Raw genomic sequence first — 26702 nt, forward strand, 5'->3', positions numbered from 1 at the left:
CGATGGTAAACAAAGATCATACAGTGACAGCTATCATCAGTCCGGCTCTGAACCGCTGAGAGCCAATCAGCATGAAATCAGACTATGGGCAAAGGTGCTGCAGCCTCCTTGCTGAGCGACATAAGAGCATTCATCTTAGCAACAGGCTCTGGAATAAAAGAAGCCCTGGCACGATGGCTTCCCGTCCATTCTCATCCTACAGATGGTATATGTTAGTGCTGGGACCAGTGTTAATGTTGACAACATATTTTATTTTAGTTTAAGTCTTAGTCTTTTGACTAAAATGTAATTTAATCGAGATTTTTTCAATTTTAGTCTAGTTCTAGTCGACAAAAATTGCATGTCAATTTAATCGACTAAATTTAAGACTAATTTAGTCGACTTTGCATTTATAATATTCATTATAATCATATTTAATCTTGTTCCTCTGCTTCATGGAGCTGCTCCACATGAACAAAGCTCAGAGCTGATCCTTTGGCAGAGAATTTACATTTATGAGGCTCTTTCAGACGGTCAATAGAAGTTTGGATGATTTTAGTCTCTCATTTTCATTTTTATTTAGTCTTATTTTAGTCGACTAAAATATCTGGACCTTTTAGTCATAGTTTTAGTCTCATGAGAAACTTTTAATTTAGTTTTAGTCCAATTTTAGTCGTCAAAAATATCACTTTGACTAAAATTAAGACTAAATATTTTAGTCGACGAAATTAACACTGGCTGGGACCATCCACTTTTGTCAGGGGCCGACCCGATATGTTTTGTGATGCAATAAGTAGAAAAGAAAACGTCATGTGTCCAAAGTTTATAAACCCAATGCCATCTGACAGTTTTTGAAGTGTTTAGATGGAAAAGTGCATTAACATAAAATGCAACAAAGAGCTGTTACTGGAAAACAAAGGAGCGCAGGATAGAAATGCCTCCAAACACAAGTATTAAAAGTATTGCGATATGAAAAAGTATCGATACTTGATATTGCAGCACACAGTGTTGTGATCCAAGTCCGATCCGATATTTTGTCCCAGCCCTAGTATATTTTATATAGCATACAGGTACCGGCCTCAGAGCTACACTTGTGTACAATGTGACATTATTGTGCACTGCCCCAGTCAAATAAAGTACTGTACCTGTAGAAGAGTAATAAATAATGTTGATAATTTGTATTGATAAACTTCTGATTTTAAACATACTCAGCAAAAGAGCAAGATCCATGTTTATATGACCACTTTCGAGTTAATGGTGGAATATTAAACAGGGATTCAGTGAAGATATTTTATTTATGTCTATGAGTTGGTGAAGTCATTTATTAAAAAATGGAACCAAACTGAACACTTCTTGTTTAGCCCATATATCTTCCTCTGAAATAGCATCCAAATCCAAAAGCGCATAAACATACAACCTAATCTCAAGTGGTGGTAATTATAAGCTTTGGGAAACAGTATGTTTTCAGCCAGTTGAGATAAAGTGCCCTGTGCCACATTCACGTCAATCTCCAATCAGATCCTTTCAAAACCCTTCAGCTCATGTTAAGTCAAATTCCTACATTTGCTTTGAGATGCAAATGCCCAATGACACCCTGTATCTAATATGATTCCCATTTCAAGATATACTTTTTAGCAGATACATGAAAGGGATGAGATTTGTTAGTGACTTCAAAAGAGTTCTAAATTTGCGTCTCAGCAGGTGGGTGGTAACAGGAAGTGCTTGAGAGGTGCTTTTTTGAAAGATTTTAATGTCAAGGCTTTATGATTTCTCTGCTTTTAACACTTTGTATGGGATGGGATTTTATTTTGTAAAGAAGAAGGTTCTTACTCAGGTATACAGTGTCTAATGCCACAATACAAAAGTTGCACTGAAATAAATGTGGCAGGGTGCAAACTCACTGTTATGTCTAGAATTACATAGTTAGTTATTTTTTTTAATAAATATTTAATATAGGTTGAAGATGTGGCAAAGATTATCAAGGTAGTCAACTGGACTGTTTTTTTTTTATACATAAACTTATAGCAGTACTAAGTAACTCTTGCCCCTAGAGGCCATAAGCGCAACTGCAGGTGTCGTAGCAAGTTGCGATTTTTTAACTTATTAATTGTCCTAGAGAGTAAATACTACACTGACAGAAAAGGCCAGAGCCGTTTTTTCCTATTGCAAACTATGCAGGGTGCGTAGGGCCCCTGCAGCTGCAAGGGCCCCGCATCTCAGTCAAACTATGGTGTTGTTGAGTTGAATCCACACGGTTCGCATGCACAGTTACTTACAGTAACTCAGGTTCTCTGAATGTGCACAGTCTACAACGAATTGGGCTACTCACAGGCTAATTCTCAGTGGTCAGACAGAAATAACTGTCAGGTGCAGGTCTCAGTCAGGTTTAAATCAGCGGTTCCCAAACTGTGGGTCAGAGACCAGAGGTGAGAGAATGTGACCATTTGCCATTTACCATTTTAAAAAGTTGGGAAATAGACTAGTAGTAGGCCTAGTCCTAAATCCCAGTCTCACAGTGGCTTAGTGGTTAGTGGTTCTCACATAGAGGGACAGAGTTTTGAATTGAATTGCGTACTGTAGGGCCCCCGTGTGGATTTTTGCTTAGGGCCCCAGAAGGGCCAGCGCCGGCTCTGGAAAAGGCGAAGGGAGAGAGGGATATTGTACATCCAATTACACAATGGAATTCCATTTTTTTCACTCAAACTTGGCTGTAAATACTGTTAAAGCGGCGCTAGCCCGTAGTTAGCTTTGCCTGTTAGCCTGCTCGCTTCTTCTTCGTGAGTCCATCAGTGTGTATTGGTGGCTCCGACCCGAAGGCAGTGAAGTTGCAATTGTGGTTTTCTGGCCAGAGACACCAGGGGGAGATGAAAGACCCACCAATCATCCCTTTAACACTTGTATTACCCCCAGAGGGACTACGGAAAGGATTTATTAAGGTACACAAGTATTGCTTTCACATATACTTACAAAACATCCTATAACCATTTCAATCACCATAACTTTATCAATGTGAAATAGAGTCTCATTGCAGTTTATGAGCTTTGATGCATGACCTCTTTGCATTTTCTATCCATCCACTTTTTCAATTATTAATGAATGTTTTACTTTGTCTTATACATGTGCCAAAACAAACCTACACTTGCTTGATGACTACAATATATGAGCGCCTTGAATTAATACGGAGAAAACATAATTCCACTTTTACCGTGACCGTAATAAACCAGTCTTTTGAATCCATCTTCCACATGTCACTCAAACCGAGAGCTCTCCTGAAACTGCTGCTGCTGTGTGCGCGCGCCGTACAGTAGCATAATAAATAGCCCCGTATGAAATAATAATGAGATTGGGTGTAAAACAGTGACAGCAGGGAAAAATAGCCCTGAATGATGCATCAACCCGCTGTGCTAAAAATGTGCAAATGAATTCAGTGGACTTGACATACATCAAACATGAGACCGTCAGATCACACCAGAGCGAGGGAGAGGAGCGACACAGGAGAGGAGACTTTAGGAAAATGAAATGGAGAGATGTTATTGTTGTTACACAAGGGCCAGTGCACGGACTTATCTATGGATAGTTTACATTTTCACTTAGTTTTTTTTTAAATTGAACATTTTTAGTTTTTACATTGAAATCCACAGTGTCTCGCAATAATGAATTAGTTCTGAGAAAGTTTTGGCTACTTTTTGTGGGTCATCCATGAAACTTCCAACCAGAACCTGGACTTCTTTTAGTAAACTGGCATTGACAACATGCACAATATGTTCCCCTGTTTATTACCCTGTTCCTACAATGATATCCAAAACATTTCCACATTCTTTAACATTTTCCACACTTAAATTACAGCCCAGACTAGCATTATTAGACACTATTATAAGTTGCCAGTTCATTTGATAAATTGTTTATTCTTGTCGAGAACTTTTTATGCGTTCATGTTCAATAAAGAAAACTGCTGAGCTTGTGTTAGGCTACATTAAGTTCATATTAAAATGTGTTTGTCCAACATTGTTAAAGGTTTAACTTTGAAACACAAAGTTAAACCTTTAACAATGTTGGACAAACATATTTTAATTGAGCAGGTATAATTACTCACCACTAGATGTCATCAAATCCTACAGGCTACTAGCTAATAGATCTCCAATACTGAGGTAAGAGGTTCAACTTGAAGGGGAAAAAAGAAAGAAACAGCTTCATTGTGATTTTAACAGTATTAATGATCAAACTTAAAAAGAAGAAGAAAAAAAATAACTATATGAATGGGATATGGTAAATCTTCGAGGATCCCTGCATCTTTATTAGCCCCATGGAAAAGCCCTAAGGGGGGTGCAGGTCCCTGTTGAGCCAGGCTGAACGGATTGTGACAGGTCCTGACAGATTCTCATCATCTGGCATTTACAAAGAGATTTTCAAAATAAAAGCCCCTGTCATTAAATGCATGGAGCTGCACCTCATACAAACGTGAATAATTGAAAAGCAGTGGAGAGGAACCTCAGTGACAGCTTCAGTACGAGAGACCAGAACGAAGGTAATATGACAAACACTGCATTAGAAAACCGATCTGCATATGCATTCATTTACTGACGGCATTTAAATTTAGATTAGAAATTGCCTAATGCTGCTGGGGGGGGGGGTTAGGGTTAGGGGGGTCTTTCTTAGCATCAAAGTCTATGGAAGTAATCATTAAGATCATCATTATGAGAAATTATCATGAGATATACTTTATAAAAAAAGGTTATATGTCCACAATTCACCTCCACATCATGGTTTTAATGCTAAATGTGTAACTGTGACAAACCTTTGCAAACATTCTACCTCAAGGAAAGAAGTAAGACTACATTTTTTCCACCTAATTATATAAGATGCTATAGGCTAAGCCCTTGAAACGCGTCTCATTGTGAGTGAAAGCTAGTCATCAGCCTTTGTGCACACGGTGATTACTTGGCCCATTATTGTAGATGAGAAAAGAATGTTCACTATGTAAGAATGTACAGTATGTGAGTGGTTTGTGTCTGATTCCAGGATACTCATTTGCCCAATGCAAGGATAGGAAATGTGAATGACTAAGTTTAGGGTTCAGTTACAACATGTAGTAGGAGTTGGGGCTGCTTGTTGTTAACACGCTCACACACAAAAGTTTCATTTCGTAGCTTCTATAGAATATCTGAAAAATGAACTCCACGTGTGGGCCATGCGTCAGATAAATTGCTTGATGATAATGTTTCCTTTCACTAACATAAAGGCAAATTGATTTCCTGCTATTTTGATTGAAATGGTGCAGGTGGCATTGACTTGCACGTATACAGTAAAACAGTGTGAGGGCGGGTTCACCGAAAGGTCAAAGCTCTTTGGCTCTCAGCCGCACAAAGGAGACAAATACAGATACAATTCTGTGTTCCTGTATTAAAGGTGCAGTTTGTGACGGAGAGATAGAGATGAAATGTGAAAGTAAACAATCAAATCCCTCCCCTCTTAAACCAGAAAGCCCTTCTTAGTTTGCAAAATGAGGAGAGCAGGAACAGAATTTTCAAAAGTAAGTGATCAAGCTCCTCCCCTTCCCTCCTGATTGGACCTGACAGGCTGGATCAAAGGAAAAGCTTGTCTCATTGGTCAGTGTGGGAGGATACTACACACTGATTAGTTGCTGAGATCCGGGAAGGAGGGACTTTCCAAAAAAATAATATATATATTTATGACTCACTTTATATCAAAATGCATACACATAAATATCAACTTTTTTTCACATAAAAGTTGCATAATGCACCTTTAAAAAAAACACAGAAGGTTCATTACATTTGATCAAGATTTTTGTCATTTTGTCGATTCAAAGGTGAGTGCAAGATGAACATAAACAACTTATTGAAAAAGCGATGTTCAAATATACTGAGGTTGACTGGACATACTGCTTCTATTTTCAGATTTTCAGAAGCCTCTACTACAATGGAAAATCCCTGGACAACCAAGACCCAACACAAACATAAAACATCAAAAAACCTTCAGCTCTTAGTCAGTAAAAGCAGTGTATAGGTACATTCCAGCTATTATTTGTACAACCAGTTTTAAAAACATTGGATGTCATGGACCACTCCCTCATTAAAAGCATATTAAACCAGCTGCATATCACTTTTGGTCGGGACTGAATAGACTTTTTCGATGCCACATTAGATTAAACACTGGCACACGCGGGTAAAAACTGTATCTATTATTATTTCGGCTACATTTTGTGGCCTTTTAGATTGAGTCTCACCAAATCGCACCACATCCTGTTCGACTATTTCTGCATTACCTTTCTCTGCACAGCTGCGGGCCTCTTCCACCTAAAGCGCTGGCTGCTTCTTTTTTTTTTTTTTTTTGCCAGGAGTGGATTGCTGTGCTATGAATCTATAATGTAATCCCCCCAACACGTGGAGACACACATCATTCAAATGCTTCACTACATTACAATTTCCAACCATCAGATATCGTATGTTGGAAAATGCATGGAAATCCGAGACACGTCCCCCCCCCCCCCCCCTTTCCTCTCTTTCCCTCCTTCCTATGTGAACGTATGCATTAGCGGTGTGTGTATTTAAACCTATTTTAGTGCAGAGCCGGGTTTTATTGGTTGCGGTTTAGTGTGAGTCTATGCACTGTGCTTGTGTGTAGAGTTTTATAGAGAAAGAGTGCGTGGGGGAGGAGAAAACGTGGAAGTGAATTATGCCTTTTTTTTTTTCAAAGGGGAGGGGTGCTTATATATATGTATGTGTATTGGTGGGGGAAGGGTAAATCATAGAGAACTGTATGTGCAGGGATATGTGTGGGCTGCACTGTGGCGTATGTTTGAGAGAATGAGGTTTAGGGCTTGAGAGGGAGAACGTCTACCATAGTGTGTTGTGTAGAGTAAAGTTGGGTTTGTGTTTATGTTAAAAAGTACATTCCTGCAATGTTTCTGCAGGCTCCTTGCAACATATACTTAAAAGCATTCAAGAAGAGATGCAAGAGTCTGCGCAGGAACTAATGAGGGCCACTATTGTTTGAAACCCTGAATCTGATTATTAAAAAAAAAAATACCATTTTGCATATTGACATTTACTTTGCCAATTTTGAAACCTACAACTTTCATATAGACTGGTCTTTCTATAGACATATACATGTTATATGCAAGTTTTATTTATTCATTTAAAGCTAATGAATTGTAATTTTCCATTTAGATTCGGAGCATGAATTCTGTGCCACAATGTCACAGTGTAACAGTTTCGGGGGAGATTGTGTCATTGAGAAAGCATTTATTTTCGGATGCTTGCCATTAAAGCTAATTTGCATAACTTTTCACCCAGTAAATAGAATGTAATACAAGCATAAATTTAATTACAAGTGCTTTTATTGGTGGAAAAAAGGCTTCAAAAACATGGGTGTTCACTCTGAGTGAGCTCGCGTCTCCTCAGACCTGGATTGTGGTAACTTTGCTGGGAGCGGGACATCACCAGCTGTCCTGTTACTAAAAAACAAAAACATCCCAACTCAAGGCATGAGCTTATAAGAAATAAAACTTAGAAAAAGGTATAACAAATAATTACTGGGAGGAGAGAGGTGTGGGGGTCTGGATCCTGGACACCAATCCTAAAATGTGGAAAAAACGATAGGAGAGAAAATGCAAAACACATTTCAGAATGTGTTGTGACTGTGTGCATATACTGTAGGCTATTATTGTGATACGTTTATGGATGTGTGAACAGGTGCAGGTGTATGTGCAGAGAGAGAGAGAGAGAGAGAGAGAGAGAGAGTGTGGGCGGAGGGAGGGAGAGCTGCTCTTTGTTTATCTGCATCTGTTTGTGTGGTGTTTTTCCACAATAGAAACATGTTCTGCGCTTTTCACTGTGTTTCATCTGCTCCAGTTGTTTATCTCCGAGCACTGATGTCATTCACCTGCTCTGTCTTATTTACAGTAATTAAAACAACCTGTGGCTCCTGTTTTCTCGTAATTTTAATTCAACACCTGGAAAACAGAATGCAAGTTTCCCACCAAGTTGGAATTTGACATCAATTGTGTGTCACGGTTAATAAGGCCTCGTTCCACTTTTTATTCTTGTAAATAAACTATAGCCACCGATAGGCCAGCTATGTAGCGATAGGCTGTTTGTGAGAAATTGTGATGAATAAAATTGCTGTTTATTGCAGATTTTACACCTTCTTGATGAATGTGGCAGGCAGGTGGCTTATTTCAGTGCATTCCTGATATAGCCTTGACATATTCTACCAGCCATCAGCTATTGTATGTGGAGAATGCATGGGAAATAAATAAAACAATACATTGAAATACTGATACACTGTAGGCCAGGGGTTCCCAACCTATATGGACCTCTTGGACCCTTGTACTCCAGGTACCCCCTTCCTCAAGAGTGTTGTCAAATATTTGTATTTTTTACGTTTTGTGTTCAAATAAAGGTAACACGATCAAATGCATTCATGTCACTGCAAAGAAAAATATGTAATTATGTTTTCTATTCAAAATCATTTTCAAACAGTATTAATTTTTGCATTCTTTTTAAAGTCTGAAATAATACCAAGTATACCCTCCTAAGTGCTTGTGCGTTCTGCACTCCTGGTTGGGAAACACTGGGGTAGGCTACTGTTAGGGTAGGGTAGGCTACTGTTTATATTAAATATTTATATTTATACTTTTTTCATTGGCCAACATAAATGTTTGAAAACAACTTATGCCACTGTTTTTTGTTACATTTTTGTTGTTGTTTTTTTTCAAATTTTTGTAGTTTTTTGTCACAGTTTTGTTGATTTTTGTGTCACATTTTTGTTGTTTTTTGTCACATTTTTGTTGTTTTTTTGTCACATTTTTGTTGTTTTTTGTCCCATTTTTGTTGTTTTTTTGTCACATTTTTGTTGTTTTTTTGTCCCATTTTTGTTGTTTTTTGTCACATTTTTGCTGTTTTTTGTTATATTTTTGTTGTTTTTTGTCCCATTTTTGTTGTTGTTTTTTGTCACATTTTGGGGTTTTTTGTCACATTTTTGTTGTTTTTTGTCACATTTTTGTTGTTTTTTTGTCCCATTTTTGTTGTTTTTTGTCCCATTTTTGTTGTTTTTTTGTCCCATTTTTGTTGTTTTTTGTCACATTTTTGTTGTTTTTTGTCACATTTTTGTTGTTTTTTTGTCCCATTTTTGTTGTTTTTTTGTCACATTTTTCTTGTTTTTTGTCACATTTTTGCTGTTTTTTGTTATATTTTTGTTGTTTTTTGTCCCATTTTTGTTGTTGTTTTTTGTCACATTTTTGGGTTTTTTGTCACATTTTTGTTGTTTTTTGTCACATTTTTGTTGTTTTTCTGTCACATTTTTGTTGTTTTTTGTCCCATTTTTGTTGTTTTTTTGTCCCATTTTTGTTGTTTTTTGTCACATTTTTGTTGTTTTTTGTCACATTTTTGTTGTTTTTTTGTCACATTTTTCTTGTTTTTTTGTCACATTTTTCTTGTTTTTTTGTCACATTTTTGTTGTTTTTTGTTACATTTTGCTGTTTTTTGTTATATTTTTGTTGTTTTGTTGCTACATTAACTCAAACTCTTTCCTTTTATTCCTCATACATACTAAGCTTTTTAAATCCACTATGAAGCCTATTTTCTTTCTTCAATCTTAAAAATTAACCGTTGTCTTGATTGGTTGTTCGAAACTAAAGCCCAAATTTAACAAAATAAAACTCCACTTCCGCCCAAGCCCGCACCGTCGAGCTATTACTTTGACAGAGGTCACGCTCACTTCCGGTGTCGTCTACATCCCGCTGACTTGACCACGGAGCTCTTTGTATGAGTTTGTCTGTCCGCGAGGTTTGAGGCACAGCACCCACGGAGCGAACACGAGCGCGGCTGCTGCACTGACTCTCCACAGTCCCACCACGGGACAAACCGGCTCTTCCAGCATCCTTCGCACTATCCCCCAAAACTCTCACTATTCCGCGGGACAGGAACAACTCGGGCGGGGGGAATCTGCATCGCTTACCCGTGCGTCTTTTCTTTCCAAATTTTCGTCTTTTAAGCGGGAGTCGGCGAGGTTGCGCTGCCCGGGGAAGTTTGCAACGTGAGAGAGTAAACTTCATTTTTTTTTTTTTTTTTTTTTTAAACCTTAGTGCATTTACTCCTTTCCTTCCAGAAAAAAAACAAAACAAACCAATGCGTTTCAAAGCTGTTTAACTTTACTCAACATCGCCTTTTGTTAAAGTGAAGAACAACTAGCCGGCGCGCGGTAGAAGTGGATGTATCGTGAACCATGGATGTAAGCGTGTACCCGCCTCCCCCTCAGCCACTGGCCGCCACGGACCACTCCAGGCTGGGGCAGATCTCCTACCAGGACCCGGCCTTTGGGAACAACAAGGTAAGACTCATTGTAGAAAAAACAGAACACCCCCCCACAGTATGCGCTTTATTATCACTCCTTCATCATTCTCTTTGGGTGTTTTCGTCAGCAAGTGCCCTGCCAATTAACATCTAATTAATTGCTTTATTACGCTGTGGTTAATTACGCAGCCGCGGAAGGTAACCACACTCACGTCTTGTCTTTTCATCAGTTCCTCCCATATTAACAAATGCGTGCAATTCACGTCTAGGCTTAGTGTCACAGGGGGGATGAAACCTTATAATTAGGGCTTCTGAGCTCTTAATTGAAGGGTAATTGACCTTAAATAGGGCCAATTTTATCCCTCCCCAAAACGCAGTCTGCTGGGTACAGGCAAGTGAATGCTTTTTCGGTCATCGCGCGCGCGTTGTGTGCCATTTCCCCCCCTTCCTTTTGCGTCTCCGCTAATTGGTGCGTCCAGGTAGGCTCCCCGTGTCTAGTTTTCCCTCCAGACTGAGTTCAAAGGTTGTGATCAGAGCGCAGAGGTGTACACATCGGTGTATGGGACGAGACGACCCGGGGTTATAATGGCACCTCGCGCGTTTTGATGCTGATTGTATAGACTTACACGGGGCTATTGTCACAGTGGGGTGTTGGACTCGGTGGGACCGGCCTCGTGTGACAGTGATGAATGACTAAATTATGTCATTAGGCGGTAGTGAGCCCAGTCAAGTTTATTAACCAAATGAGATGTGGATTTTTGGAGCAAGCATTTTTGTGATAATATGGGATAAAAGCTGCGGTAAAGTGAGGATTGGTTGCATTGATCATGTACAACTACGCCCATAGGGAACAGATGTGTAATGCAGCATGTTTTTAAAAAAATGCCCTGTAGTCTTTCAAATTGATCGTACTTCTTTTGTTTTTCTTAGTTTTTACAGTGGTACTCATATTTGCAATTGTATACTTTATTCATTTTATTTAACTCAATCCTGATTTGACTTTGATCAAGGCCTGTTGGCGCTGGAAAGGTGAAATATTTTAAAGGTGCGAGAAGTTTGAGAACTGGTCTATCTAGGCTAAAAGCGCATATCTTTTCGCTTACATATACTTGAAATATTTTGCAGGCCAGTTCGTTAAGGTGCTGTATGAGACGTCATTGTGAACTTGAGTCATACTGTAAATGGATTTCACATAGCAAACGGCTGTCGATCTGAGTTGTTTTCCGACTTTGAAAAACTGGAAGCATATAGAGTAATGGATGGCTTATCTCTGTAAGATTATGAAGGTGTTGAGTTATTTCATTTGTTTGCAAGAGGACATATGCAGTGAGGTGCAAAATCTAATCATCATAGTATTAGCGCTCCATGTAAAAACAACGTTAAAACCTGAGAAATGTACCATGCACAACAACTCCACACAATAAACTATATGGAAGGAAAGCAGCGACTATCTCTACTCATCAGTGTAAATACAGCATGGCCCAAACGCCTCTTTGACTCCTTAAATGACGGTCAATCGGATTTACTTACGCCAACAATGCCAATATTTGTCTTAATTATGCAATTCACGGACAGACATTTGCATACAGTATCCATTGCTCATTGATTAGAGTCTGGCCTGGACATAAATGATTAAGAATCATATAGTCATCTGTTTGGCGTACTGTTAAGTCATATTAATTAATTACACATGCTCTGCTACTTAACGCATTGGTGCATCCCCAAAACCCTCATGGCCGACTCCCTTTTTGCCTTCTTTCATTACATTAGTGCATAGATTGTGCTATTACAGCTCGTCCCACAGCAAAGTCCGGTCTTCTCTCGAGAACTGGCCGCTATTGAATACTAATATTTGTACTTTTTTACTTAGCCTCTCCTTTGCCTTGGTAAACAATGTCAAATATCGCTATGCTAAGGTTTGATCTCCAAGGAGCCTGTGGTTGGACAGACATTCCAAGTTCTTTTAATTAAGTTGACAAATCTTGATATAGAGGCGTCTCACATGTGCACAATTATAAAGGCTATTTTATGTCCCGCCTCAAGACTCAAAGCCACACTCAATTACTTACAGCTGCCGATACAGAGCAGCAATACAGTATGTGTTAATGATTACAATGTGAAGACTTTCGCACACATCAGAATCAAGGACTCCACGGTGCTTTTACGACGATGCAAGCGCTTGTTTTGTTTTTTTTCTCTCCGGGGTGAGAAGAGAAGAACACAAAATGACTCGGAAGAAGTGTCTCCTCAACCTTGGCTTTGTCAACTGGAGAAAGAGTGTGTGATTTGTGGCTTTCATGCTAGATGTGCTTTTCTTTCAGCGCAAATGCGATTAGTGTTATATCATTAAGAAAATTCTTGATGATAGTATGTAGAAAGGAATGTTTATGTGTAGTATGCAAATTAGGACTGCATGGTTCTGGAAAGGTGCTTCATTATAATTGCAGTTCTTCTGATCAGCATTGCAACGTACTAGAATGTTATTTTATGTGTAAGTTTCAGTTCCAAACTTGATTTCCAAACATTTCCAAGAGCATTAGCATTTTAGAGATCAACTGTTTATAAGAAGCAAATAGTTTTCTGTAAATTGTTCAAATAGGATCTTGTACTACTCAATAATAAGCAGTCCTTGCAGTTTGCTAAATTAATTTCCCGTTATGTTTAAGAAGATAAGTTTTGGTTGAGTGTAGTGTAGAGTTTGACAATGTGCTGATGTCGTGTTGTCAGATTACAGTGTGACATTGACATTTCAAAAATAATTGGCTGATTCGCAGCCATTAATTAAAGTGTGGTGTAAACAGATAATTGCTGCTGCAGAACAAATAAACATGATCAACCTCTCATTGCTGGGATTATTTCAACCGAACATGAACTGAATAACACGACTAGTTAGTGAAGCGTTATACGCACCATGAGTATGCAGTGGCCTCATGGGTCTGTGGGATACATATTAGTTAGGTGGTTACTATATTGTCCACAAGATAACAGTGACGCTTGTTTGAGTTAAGTCTATGAAACTAACCACAAAGCTGTAAATAAATACTGCTCTGAATGATATGTATTTGAGCATTTCTGATGTACATTTTCCTTCTTTTTTGTTTGGAACACATTAAACTCTTTACTATAAACCTTTTAGCATGACTCTGATTGCTAAAAATGACAGCAAAAACACTGCTTGTCCCGATAATAGCTCTCAGTAAAGCCCCAAAAATGATACATTGTTGTCAATATTGCTCAACCTAACACATGTATCTCAATGTTGTGCAGTTTCATATCCATATCTTATTGATTTAACCTATATTAGCGCCATAACTAAATTCATCATGCCGTAGCAAGTGGGATATGGTTCTTTCAGAAGTGCCTGGCTTGAAAGCGTAATTTTTCATCAGAAAGAAACATCCAGTTGGTAAATCTGATTTGGGGGGGGAAACTCAATACAACTCATACGTGTTGCCTTTTTCTCCAGATGCATCAGCCTCATAGACCTGTGCCATTACAGTGGAGATAAAGCATAGATGTTACGGGCAGTTGCGTATTATACCCTCTCGTGTTGTTGCACATGTTTAAAGGCACAGAGGAGTACAGTAATGTCAGCCAGAGTGTTCATAAATGCGGGGATGTAGATGGCATGGTTGGGGGTAGGGAGAGAAGTGGAGAGAGAAGGAGAGAGAGGGAGATTCGTAGTTGGGGGTAGGGTTGGATGTGGCTCCGTGTTGGTGCTGGTGGGGGTGGGGCCATAAAGGTTTGCACTATTTTTCCCTGTGTCTTTTGATTCACGGTTCGCTGGGACTGATAGGCAAGTATTACTGCGTGGAGCGATGGGATTGAAACGGAGAAATTGAAAAAGAGAAGATTTCTTTACAGGGGGAAAATAAATGAAAAAGAAGGCGCCTTTGCAGATGTGGCGAACGGGACAGATGTTACATGCAATTTCTCAAGGCAGTACAGGGGGGGCAAATAATGTTGAACCATTCCACCTCAGATGTATTGCAAATATATCTTATCTTCTCCAATCAACATGCATGGTGATTCAGTGGCAAAAAACACTTGAACAGCAAAGGCCCTACTTGACTGGTATCCAATTTACCAAGGTATGCAGTCTTTTCAAGCATCGGAGAACAAAAACCTCCACCATGGCACTTCTTGTAATTGTGAAGATAAAGTGGCCAGAAAGCGCTAGTGAATGGAAAATAATCTCCAAACTCAAGATGTTGGGCTTTTCTGCAATTGCAACCAGATGTTATGGAGCAATTAAACAAGATTCGACTCAGTAAGCTTATATTTTCTTAATGTGACAACCAACCACCAAACCAGCGCAGGTGAAAACAAACACAACAAAAGGTTAATTACTGGTATTTTTAAGATACAGTACAGTATCCTATTTGTACAATGACAGGGGCATATTACAGTGTCATAATCTTTTCGCAGCTATCATATGAGTGCCTCGGACACTCTTTTTTTCTGTTTACTTGAGCTAAAAAAAATAAACAAACAGGCATAATTTGCGCCATATACAATTATTAAAGCAGTACTAAGTAACTCATGCCCCTAGAGGCCATATGCGCCACTGCAGGTGTCATAGCCTGTTACGTTTTTTTTGCTCATTAATTGTCCGTGAGAGTAAATACTACGCTGACAGAAAAGACAAAGGGAGAGAGGGATATTGTCCATCCAATTACACAATAGAGATACTTTTTTTCACTCAAACTTGGCTGTAAATACTGCTTAAGTGTCGCTAGCCCGCAGTTAGCTTTGCCCGTTAGCCTGTTAGCTTCTTCTTCGGGATTCTATTAGTGTGTATTGGTGCCTCCGACCTGGTGCAGGGAAAGTTGCAAGGGGGGTTTTCTGGCCAAAGACACCAGGGGAAGATCCCATCATCCCATCAACACTTATATTACCCCCAGAGGGACCACGAAAAGGATTTATTAGGGTAAACAAGTTAGCACTGCTTTAAGTAAGGCACACAGAAAAGCTCAAAAGGAGTAAGACTAAAACCCCTTTCTCCCTTTTCTTCTTTCCTTCACAATTGTTTTTTGTTACAGACATTGGTTAAAGCTGTACAAATTAAACACATATCTTTACAATGTTATGTCTGCATACACCACACACAAAAGAGAGCAAAGCATATCTACATAGATTATTAATATTAACATGGAAAATGTTTTAGATGTGAATCAGAATCTGAACTAGCAAGTCTAATTTTGAACTGACTTCCTTTCGAGCAAAAATAAACCAAACTTGCTCAAATGGACACTGAATATTCAACCTTTGCGGTGGATTATCAAAGCATTTGACAGAAATATGTAACTTGTTTTAACCTAATGTTTGGCTACCTGAGGTCCAAGTAAAGTGGCGACATCTCCATGACCACGTGTTGTCCCGGTCAGGTCTAAGGAGAGGTGAGCCCACTCAGTAAAAGACAAGTATTTTTCACCAATGCAAACACCCTTAATAAAAGTAATCCTTTGAGTTTATTGTATATTATTAGATGAAATGTGTAGTGGCTGAAAGGTAAGGCAAATATTTCTTCTCCTGGTCAGTATAGATTTAAGGAAATTACTCAGCTACACACAGCTTGAACGCGCTCATGAAATTACATGAAAGATAAATGACACACAGCCCTTCATGTTCAGTTATTTTGAGGACTCTGATAGATGGTTTAACATGGGTGTACAAACATAGTGAAAAAGAATGTTATAAAATGGACAGAAAAGAGGAACAGAGATGATGGGACAGAAGAGAGAGAGAAAAAGAGAGAGAGAGAGAGAGAGAGGGTGTAATGTAAACACGATGATTGTGAAAGCTGGGTGAGGTATTTCTAAAGCAAATAGACTGATGGGAGACAGCGGCGAAGGTTGGGAACGAAGGACACAGAAAAATGTGCAAAGATCATCTCCGTAAAGAGTCACTGAGATGAGTGGATTTACTGTCCATTTTATGCTTTAACACAGCAAAACCTTCAGTAGGTTAGGATCAAGTCTCTTTCATTCAAACCGCTGAAGCCGCACAATCAATCACTCAAACTGAAACTGAAATGTTTACAATTTGCAAATCACACAGACTTGAGCACAATATATTCGAACAAACAGCAAAATGTCCCGCCTTTACCAGTGCAACACATGCTTTACGATACGTTGCCTTGGCGATTCTATTTCTACCTATACCACATTATACAGGATCTAGAACCAAAACAGAAAGATAATGTTCATGCATACCATACCATAAAAGCCTATTTCTTTGACCAAAACCATCCAGTTCATGCTTTAGCACAGTATTATTACTATTATCATCAGGCAAAACATTAAGAACACATTTTTATTCACAATGTTGTCCTGAAAGTGCTTATAGTGCAAGAAATACAATGGAAAGATATACACATAGTAATAAAATTGATAAATTGTCTTTGATTCAAACTATCACGGCTGCATATTTATTCACTCTTGAACTGAAACTGCAATTTGTACTATTTACTACTATTACAGTATACAGTATACTCGGCAAACAACAGCACGACCTATCTTTGTGGGGCGTTACCGTGTATAAAAACCTGCTAAACCCGTATCTTATACATCTATACATAAACATGTTTTTAAATACTTGCGATTCCTCTATGACTGTTTTGCTCCTGGATAAGTTAAAATGTTCACAGAGGACTGGATTATGATTTGAAAAACATATATCTCAAATGTAATAAATTGTGTGTTTGTGACAAAGGATGAAGATTAGCTCATGACTGGCACGCGTTGTTTACATGCATGAGGCTTATGTATTCATTAGCATGCATTGTCCCAAGAAAAAACTGACACTGAAAATAGCCTTGAACCCAAATACTTCAAACACACCTTTTATAGTGTTGTATGGTGATTGCACTTAGTTAAGCGCCAATCATTAGGTATTGTCTAGACAAGAGCTATAGCATCTGTTGAAAGGCATGTACAGAGAAAGGAATGCATACAGGAAGTCGGTAAATCTCATTGTTTGGATATATTTTTGCATGGAGTAGAAACAGGAAATACTTGAGTGGTGTCAGTCTGGTGTCTGCACAAATGTGTGTCTTTGTGGAGTGAGTGGGAAAGTGAGATCATCAAGTTAAAGATAAATTATGACCAGGTGTGAAGCTGTAATTTAGGACTTTGTTTACAGAAAAGAGTCGGAGCTCTTCAACTTTGGCCTTTTCCCGCCTGATCCACTCTTATTGTGTTCTATGTTCAATAGGAGGGCGGACCGGACGATCTTCAAGAAGTAGGGCACAGAGAATTTCTAGCATAAATAGTATAGTATAAAAAATCATTTTGTGAACAGAAGTTGTAAGATAAGATCATATATTTACTCATTTCACAGCGTTAAGCCAGGTCCTAATGCACTGATGCAGATGGTAAAGAATGTGTGCATGTGCAAATCAAAGACAGGTATAAATATTTACAAAACTAAATATTTACAAAGATGCATCAGCCTCATAGACCTGTGCCATTACAGTGGAGATAAAGCATAGATTTTACGGGCAGTTGCATATTACACCCTCTTGTGTTGTTGCACATGTTTAAAGGCACAGAAGAGTACAGTAATGTCAGCCAGAGTGTTCATAAATGCGGGGATGTAGATGGCATGGTCAACAGAGCCATAATTTCTCCATGAGCTGCATTTCTCAGACAATGCTCCAGTGCTGACCTGACACACTGGCCTAAGGCACTGGTTGAATGGGGCAAATCAGATGATACGTTTCCCTAAGTGGACAATGCAGTATAGAAATACAGACATGACTGTGGTAGTGTTTTAGCACCAGTTTGTGTGAATGCGGGTGCTTGAGTGTGAATGGGATAATTTTACTTGATGAAAAGAGCTGAGACAGTCCTCAGGTTGAAGCTGTGTAATGTGTTATTTTATTTTCACAAAATTGCTCAAGCGAAACTGACTCTAATAGTCAGTTCAATCGGGAAAGTTGTTATTGGTCTTTACTGTGTGTAGTTTGGGATTATGTGTGAATCTAATTTCAAGCATTTGATGATAACAATAAATCTTTGAAAATAACTGATGGCACGTTGTCTTGCTGATTACATTGATTTCGAAAGCAAATGAAAAGTAATCATCATCAGCCTGAAAAAGTGTGTCATTCTGTTAGCTACAGTTCTGCTACTTTGAAGCATGCATAGTGGGCTTCAGCTAGATACTACTGACCAAGATTCTGGCTCAAGATCTGAAGATGGGTCCCTGGGACCTGCTCTGTGGTCGCCCACTGCTCCTGACAGCTGGCCCGGAGGCACTGGCTGAAGGACGGGTCAAATACAGAAGGCACATGTCCCCCATGGGACAACAAAGTCTCCAAATCCACCTGTAAACCATTCGTAGAAGTAGCCTTGTGGGCTTTTCCTTCCCTCTCTCTCTCTGGCGTTTTTACCTACTGCTGTGCACATACAAGCCCCCCGCGTCATGATCTGCTCTCTCTGAGTTGGCTGAATGAACTCATTGGCAGCTCTCCATGGCTTCAACCACATAATCCACTCAACAACGCTATAAAAAAATACAAAATAATGAAACGCCAGGAATCAGACGCTCATGGCAGCTTTGTCTTCTCCCCAGAAACAGTTTGAGTCAGTCAGGATTACAGAGAAATATTAATGGATTTGTTAAACATGTCTAAGATGGCTGTCATGTCTGCAGGCAGTGCTAATGCGCTCTGTTAATTGACATTGTGTAGTAAAGACATAAAGCAGGATTGAGTCGTGGTGAAATTGGCTTGACGGATTTCAACCTCAGGCAGTAAAACCAAGGAGAAAGTAAAGCATACAGTATGTCAGTAAACATGCCACCGAAGACGCCGACACAGGAAGATTTTGTTTAAGAACCATCATAAGATACAGGATTAAGTTTAGATACTGACAACAGTAATAATTTAAATTAAAATAAAAAGCATAACCTTATAATGACTTTGTTATTGAAAGCCATTAGTGCTGTAGAGACAAAGGAGCATCTTTCAATTTGAGTTGAGCTGAGGAGTCATCGGAAAACTATTTTATTAAGCCTGAAACACAGAGAAAAGCTCTGCCCAAAGTCCAGCGGGTTGTGACCCAAAATTCCCCCAACAATTAGAAGTAACACTATTCACACAAATATGTTTTGTTTACATTCAAATTATTAAAACGAACAGTTATACCTGCTAATTCAAAGTAATGTGTTTGAAATATATTTATAATGATTTCAAAGTCAATATCTTATATGCTTGTAACGTAGACACTCATCTGCAGTTCCTCTTAGACCCCCCCAGGAGGCCCTGTACGTACCCCACTTTGGAACTCAATGACCCAGGCTATAAGGTTTTGAAAGCATTAAATGGGTCTAATGAGAAGTAGGCCAGAGAGGGAGGGAGGCCAGATATTTGCAAATACTGTATCCATTCATACAAGTACAGTTTAGTCTCACCAGGACAGTGAATGAAATCCCTTATACTTGGGCTTGCTACTTGCAAACGATCTGAAATTGTTTTATTTTTGTAGCAAATTTAGCAAATCTAATCACAACATGTTTCATTACGTACATTTTTCCCAAAAAATGTGCAGCCCTACCTCATACCTTTAAAACATTTAGCTTGAATAAAATCCCCTGCAATTTCTACGTCTCCCAGTCAGTCTTCGAATCATTCCCATTGTCCCTGTTATTTTTTGCCAAAGTGTCGGCATCTCATCTAATTATCTATCAAACCACAACCAGTCAATCTGTCTGTCCGTCTGTCCAGCTTGGCAGCCACATCCTGGGACAAAACCCCTCTGCCAACAAACCCCCACCCCACCCTCCCCAAAATTTCCCCTCCTCGACTATCCCTACGTCTTGAAGATGATTGGGCGACTTGTAGCGCTTGTAGCCGGTAGCTCAAAGTCTCTCTCTGGGTTGAATGGCGCACCGGTCGGAGGGACGAGGGACTCCCGTTTTGATGGAGGGGTGCCAGTTAGAACAGATGGGTGGAGATAGAGCGGTGCCAGAAGAGACTAATTATCAGGATTTGCTTTCCAAAACAAACATATTGCAATCAAAATCGCACACGGCAATCATCGCTGCATTGTTCCGCGCCTGTGTGTGTAGCGTATTAACGACAATGGCTTGGATCTATTAAGTTGTGGAGGACGGGGTTGGACCGGTTCCCAAGCAGTGGATTTTTATTTTTTTTATTTTGTCTTTTCGCGCTTTCCATTCAGTCATAAGTTTTTGTAGTGCGGCGCTAATTGCTGCGAAGGCATTGAAATAGAATTGTTACATTTGGTAAGCGTTGTTCATTTTGACCCCAAACTTTCTCAAACAAGTTTTTTGGGTGCAATCCTTCCGTTTCTGACGTGAATATGGATTTGAGTGGCCAATAAAGGAAGATATTAATGTGTCTTTTGTAGGTTTAGAAAGTCGAAAGGCAATTAACATCATAGAAATGTGTTTTTAAGTTACTTCTGATGGCACTGAATGAGATAAGTGCCATCAACTAGGCCTGTTACGACAACAAAATCTGATGTTTGATATATCGAGGCAGGAAAATATCACGATAAATTGTTGAAGACCTTTCAATGCCTCAGAAACTAACTTTAAAGCTTAATAATGAGAGAAACAGGCTTTGTTTGAATAAGTGCTTTCTCTTGAACTATCCTATGAAATACAATGAAACACAACATGCTTCAAGTAAAAAAAAAAATATTAAAAAAATGGGAAAACATGCAAATAAATGTACACACGATAAACATTGAGTCCAAAAATGTATCGTTCATCTGTCATCTATTGAACGATAAGTCGATATAGTAATTATCGCGACAGCCCTACCATCAACATGACTAATGAGATCACTCAAACTATGGCTGCACAAAATTGCGATATCCGATAACTAGGCCTGTCACGATAAAAAAAAATTGAAGCTCGATATATTGAGGCAGGAAAGTATCGCGATAAACGATATTATTGACTCTAACGACACTAGAAACTATCAACTCTCAGGCATAAAAATGACAGTAAACCTTTGTTCTAAAAGGGCATCGTCATATCCTAATGGTGGAAATTCTAATAAATGTACCGACGATGAATATCAAGCCCAAAAATGTATCGTTTATCTGTTTTTTTATTGGACGATAAGTCAATAAGTCGATTTAGTATTTATCGTGACAGACCTATTTTTAAACACAGTACGTTCCATTTAATTTAAACAGTAATCTTGAGCTGTTTGTTTTTCCATCTAAAACTGTCAAAACAGGACTTTTATCAGGTCCAAAGCCTGGCGAAAATTGAACAAAATTTGGAAAATCGTGATAAATCGTGGCTTTTAACGATATGAATATTACATCTCCCAACATTGCAATAAGGATAATTAGGCGATACATTGTGCAGCATTACTGTGGGATCAGGTTATATCCAATTTATTACAACCATTTAAAAGTATTTTCTTCCACTGCTGACTCTACATTTATTGATATAAGACAAAACTGTGATGCTTTAATGATTCTGGTCAGGATGTGTCCATTTGCATGATCAAAATCTAATATTTGACTCAATTTATGTCCAAGATGCAAACTAATTAGCCCATGTTTGAAAGTAATGGACATGTAGATTTTCTTATAACCTGGTGAAAATCACAGAAGAGGCGTCTTTCCCACTTTTGAGCTGAAAATGTTACAGCTTCTTTACTTGCTCTCTGTACAAAGCCACATCTATGCAAAATCTTCCCCTGGATCCAAATGCGCCTCGTTCAGCATTACTCAGGGCTTTCAAACTGGAAAAGCGCGTGATGCCGACTAGGGGAGACAGTTGCGCCAATAAAATCCTGGTTTACATTGTTACCATGGCGACGGCGATAAGGTGCAGGTAAACAATCGCAGCGCGGCGCTGGGAAAATCTACTTGTCCGCACTCTGGATTTATCACTTATTTAAGCAGAGGTTATATTATCTAGTCTGTGCTGATCAAGGGAAGATTATTACTGTCAATTATGACTAAGAGTTTTTGTTGACATTTTTGGCAGTAATTTTGACCGTGTGAAAAGTGTAGTCAGTTTCTCACTTTGAATTGCCTTGTGTATGAATTGTGCTCTACAAATAAACTTGCCTTGCCTTGCCTTGCCTTCTCGAGCAGAGTTGCTTGTTTCTTTTTAACTGAACATTAGAGTTTGGGATGGGATGCTATAAATTAAACTTAATGGAAAGAAAATCCACCATGTTCCTTGAGAGGAGTGACCATAGATTTATATGAGACAAAGCAGGGAAACAACTCGTTCAACTTACTACTACTAATTAAAGTTTCTTGTCTCTCAAGTTTTTTAAGCGTATTGTTTGTATTTTTTCAAAATATTATTGTTTTATTCTGAATGGACCTTGTTTTCATTTTAGCAGAAAACACTTGTTTACCTTAATAAATCCTTCGTAGTCCCTCTGGGGGTAATACAAGTGTTAATGGGATGATTGGGGGGTCTTTCTTCTCCCCCTGGTGTCTCAGGCCAGAAAATAACCCTTGCAACTTTCCTGCCTCCGGGACAGATCAGAGGCACAATACACACTAATAGAATCATGAAGAAGAAGCTAACAGGCTAACGGGCGAAGCTAACTGTGGGCTAGCGCCATTTAAACTGTATTTACAGACAAGTTTGAGTGAAAAAAATAATCTCCATTGTGTACTTGGATGTACAATATCCCTCTCTCCCTTTGTCTTTTCTGTCAGCGAAGTATTTACTCTCACGGACAATTAATGAGTAAAAAACGGCAACGTGCTACGACACCTGCAGTGGTGCTTATGAGTTACTTAGTTCTGCTTTAATCATTGTTTTTGGTTGCATTTTGTACCTTGAGGCGTCCATTTACAAAACTCACCATGTCTCACCACAGGCCCACAGCTCAGTGGTTTCCAAAGTGAGGTCCAGAGCCACCTTGGGGGCCTCAGAGGTACTACAGGCGGGCACCCAAAGTACATTGAACAAGATTTTGCAAAGAAAAATACATTCATTTGCTAAAAATGTACTACTTTAAACAAACATGTAGGCTGTAGTCATTTTTTTTTAATATTAAGTAATTTTAGTCATTATTATTGGGGGGCCCTAAGAGAATTTCGGATTGATAAGAGGCTGTTGATCTTATGAATAATAACAAATCCATTTTGAGCGAAAGCTTTTTTCTCCCTTTTTTTTTTTTTTTACACTTCTTCTCGCCAAGCCATCCAAAGGAATTACCCAAACATTTTCATAGCTCCACAGCCAGTGGTCACCGAACTCATTTGCCCACATGGCTGAAGGGGTTACACCGTGTCCAATTCTATAATGCAACCATTGTGAGACGCTTCAACCTATTTTTCAGAATAAATTACATTTCCAACAAATCTCAACCACTCTGCTCAAATCGATGCACGCTGACTGAAGACACACTTCTGTAGCCACTGGCAGATGTTTTCCCTAATAGCTTTTCTCAACATGAAACCTTACTATATTACTCCATACTCCCCCGTATTTATTTCCGCAACATGTCTTTTTTTTTTTCTTCTATAGCTTTTTTCCCCCCTCCTGCCTTGATACACTGTATTTCTGTCGTTCTTTGTCCTTGTCTGTCATCCTAATAGACTCTCCCCAGTTCTCTCTCCCCCTTCACCAACCCTGACCCACTTAGCTGGCTACTTGTTATTCAAACCTTAGCTTTGCACACACGCACACACACACACACTCATGCACACGCACGCACACAAACGAACAGCAACAGAAGATGAGAGAGAGGGAGAGAGAGAGAGAGAGAGAGAGGGTAATTTGGTTTGACTACGGAGCTTGCAATCCTTTTATTTCCCTCACTACTGTAAGCCTTTTCTGATTCAAAACGCACTCAAATGATGGGAAAGTTCAGGTTTTTAAAGCAGCCAATTTCATTCTTTATTTAGTTTTCGCTAAGAAATAACTCAACACAGAAGGAGCACCTTTACTGTGTTCTGTGACTGTTTTTTTTTTTTTTTTTTTTTCGTCTCCCCCCTTCTCCCCCAGATCAGAAATAAGCCAAAGTGCTGTGACCGACCCAACCCCGGGATTATGTCTCAAACGGAAAATGCGTTTGCACTTTGTAGATAAGAGGAATTCGACAGACACAACATGACTTTGAAAAACACGGACTGCATCCAACTTTGTTTTGTTTTTTTTCCTTTCTGTCGGACTAAAATTAAAAGTAGTGCATTGTTTGTCCGGTCTTGCCAAGTGGATGGATTTATTTGCACTTGGAGTCAGAGCTGGTCTATGGTCAATGTTAAATAATTTCATTCATCATCATTAAAACTGCTGCAATGCAAATGAGCCGTGTGACCTGTCATTTTTCACTCCAGAGGCCCAACTTAGGGATATCATATTATCACTAGCGCTCAAGTGTGACATTAATTTTTGTCATATCAATTATTTACATATAAAAGGCCCATTAGCTTTTTCACTTCCTGATAAAGTCACATTATCTTTATCTAATTTAATGTTTTGTTGTTCTTTCCCGCTGATATAATTGCCTTCAGTTGACAATTTTGATTAGTACACTTGCAAATGAAAAAGCAAAATTCGTCAATACGGTCTTGTTTGCTGCTTGTTAGTGTTATTTTGTATGGATTCGATAATCAATAATACAATAAACCTACAGCAGTCACATGATCAGTAACACCTGTCAATACTGATAAACCCTTTGCTCAATAATGTTTTGTTAATAGACTTGTCTCCGTAGGAGGTGGAGGCGGAGAATGGGGCAGTAAGCATTTTTAGAAAAGAACGTTGACAAGCAAACTTTTATTGACTTTTTGTTGTGGTAAAACTTGGTAAAACTGTATAGATCTAGACGGCATAAAAGGGGGCGTGGTTTCGCCAAGGGGGAAAATCCAATCTTTATAAAAAAACTCTTTTTAGCCATTTTTTGGTGGAATATGAACTTATGTATCACACATAAATAAAGTCAAGTGTAAATCGGGTCTATATGGATATTTTCTCACAGCAAATTGTGCAGTCGAAGTGAAAAAGCGACAGTTGTAGCTAGCGCTCGCTAACCGTTAGCATTAGCCCGATGCTAACTGTTATTTATGTATTTATGGGCTGTTGAACCACTTTGCTCCTCTCCATGTCTTTGTATCTTTATTTAGTAAAAAACTATATTCATAATTCAGCAGTTTTTGAATAATTAAAGAAAGTTTAGATTTTTCTCCAAATTGTTTTCCCCCTTAACTGTTTTCAAACATGACCATATATGGGCAATTCCAGAGATGCCGTCTGTATTTAACTGGGGTTGAACAGGTCCTTTGCACTGGATGATATTATTCACTTTGTCCTTACATTTGATACTGATTGGATTTGAAGAAAGGATTATGAGAAAAGCTATAGATACAGATAAAAACAAAAGGATTTATTGAAAAAACTTGTATAGTACATAATTTAATGTTGCTATAGTCCCCACAATACATGGGAACAACACATAACCTTTCACCCAATAAAATTGAATAATATACAGGCATTTATTTTCTGACAGATTTTTATTGTTGAAAAATCCCTAAAAAATTGACCAAAACAAACATGTGTTTGCTGTGAGCTCCAGCTCGTTTCCACGGTGATGTTGACAAAAGGCAGCCAAATCTGAGAGAGATTTAAATAGGTTAAATCCTCATTCAAATCCATTCTTTGATTACCCACTGGAAAAATAGCATTTTCTGTGTCAAGCTGCTCAGTAGGAGGACGCTAGTATTAAAAAAAAACAAAAGTTGCCTTAAGAAAAGTGCAAAAGTTCAGTTTTACTCATGATTTCTTCTTATTTAGCCTTGCTATGACACACGTTGATGAAAAAACAAAATAATGGCTCTTACAATAATTTTGTTCTTTGCTATGTAAGGCCTGGTACCTCTTGAACACAGTTAAATGTTGATTTGTCTTAAGTTTTCTCACAAATCTGGAATAAAAGAAAAAAAAAGCTATGATCAAACATTTGAAATGAATCCCTGGTTGCGTGTCAAGATGCCTTCCGGTCTGGCAGTCGTCTCATATATAAAAGCCCCTAAGTTGAGTGGATAAGGTCAGCGGTCTTGCCCTCTTCTTTGTTTGCGGCTCCTGTGATCAAACGAACAGAAATCTTACACTATTGGCTCGGAGCATTCCCGGTACCGTCCTTATTGTTTGGCATGTTTTAAGCCATTGTACGGCGAATGTTAAAGTGCTAAAAAGGCACACGCCAAGCCACTGTTTTTGGCCTCTCTGTTGACTCTGTAAGCCGACACCACATTTGCATAGTGCCCAACAGCTGGGGTATGGCCGGGCGCTCCACCTGCCTCGCTCCACCTGCGTGTTTTTGTGCGGAGCAGGTCTAACTTTGCTTCAGCACACCTGTTCAAACTATGTGTATGTTTGTTTACCATGATTAACTATCCAGGCCTGGGTAAATATGGCAGAAAGTAATTTATGATTGGATTGTAC

At 38.8% G+C, this 26702-nt stretch overlaps 1 protein-coding gene across 1 annotated transcript in view; it reads left to right on the top strand.

The window, feature by feature from the left end:
• The first annotated feature begins 9760 nt into the window (after positions 1-9760).
• tox (thymocyte selection-associated high mobility group box) overlaps positions 9761-26702 on the top strand; it is a 48791-nt gene continuing 31849 nt past the window's right edge. The window contains exon 1 of the mRNA XM_079569075.1: positions 9761-10329. Within this exon, the coding sequence (XP_079425201.1) occupies positions 10225-10329 (105 nt within the window). The 5' untranslated portion in view covers positions 9761-10224. The remainder of the gene's footprint in view (positions 10330-26702) is intronic.

Source organism: Gobius niger, assembly GCF_951799975.1.
Source record: "Gobius niger genome assembly, chromosome: 13".
Classification (NCBI taxonomy): Eukaryota; Metazoa; Chordata; class Actinopteri; order Gobiiformes; family Gobiidae; genus Gobius; species Gobius niger.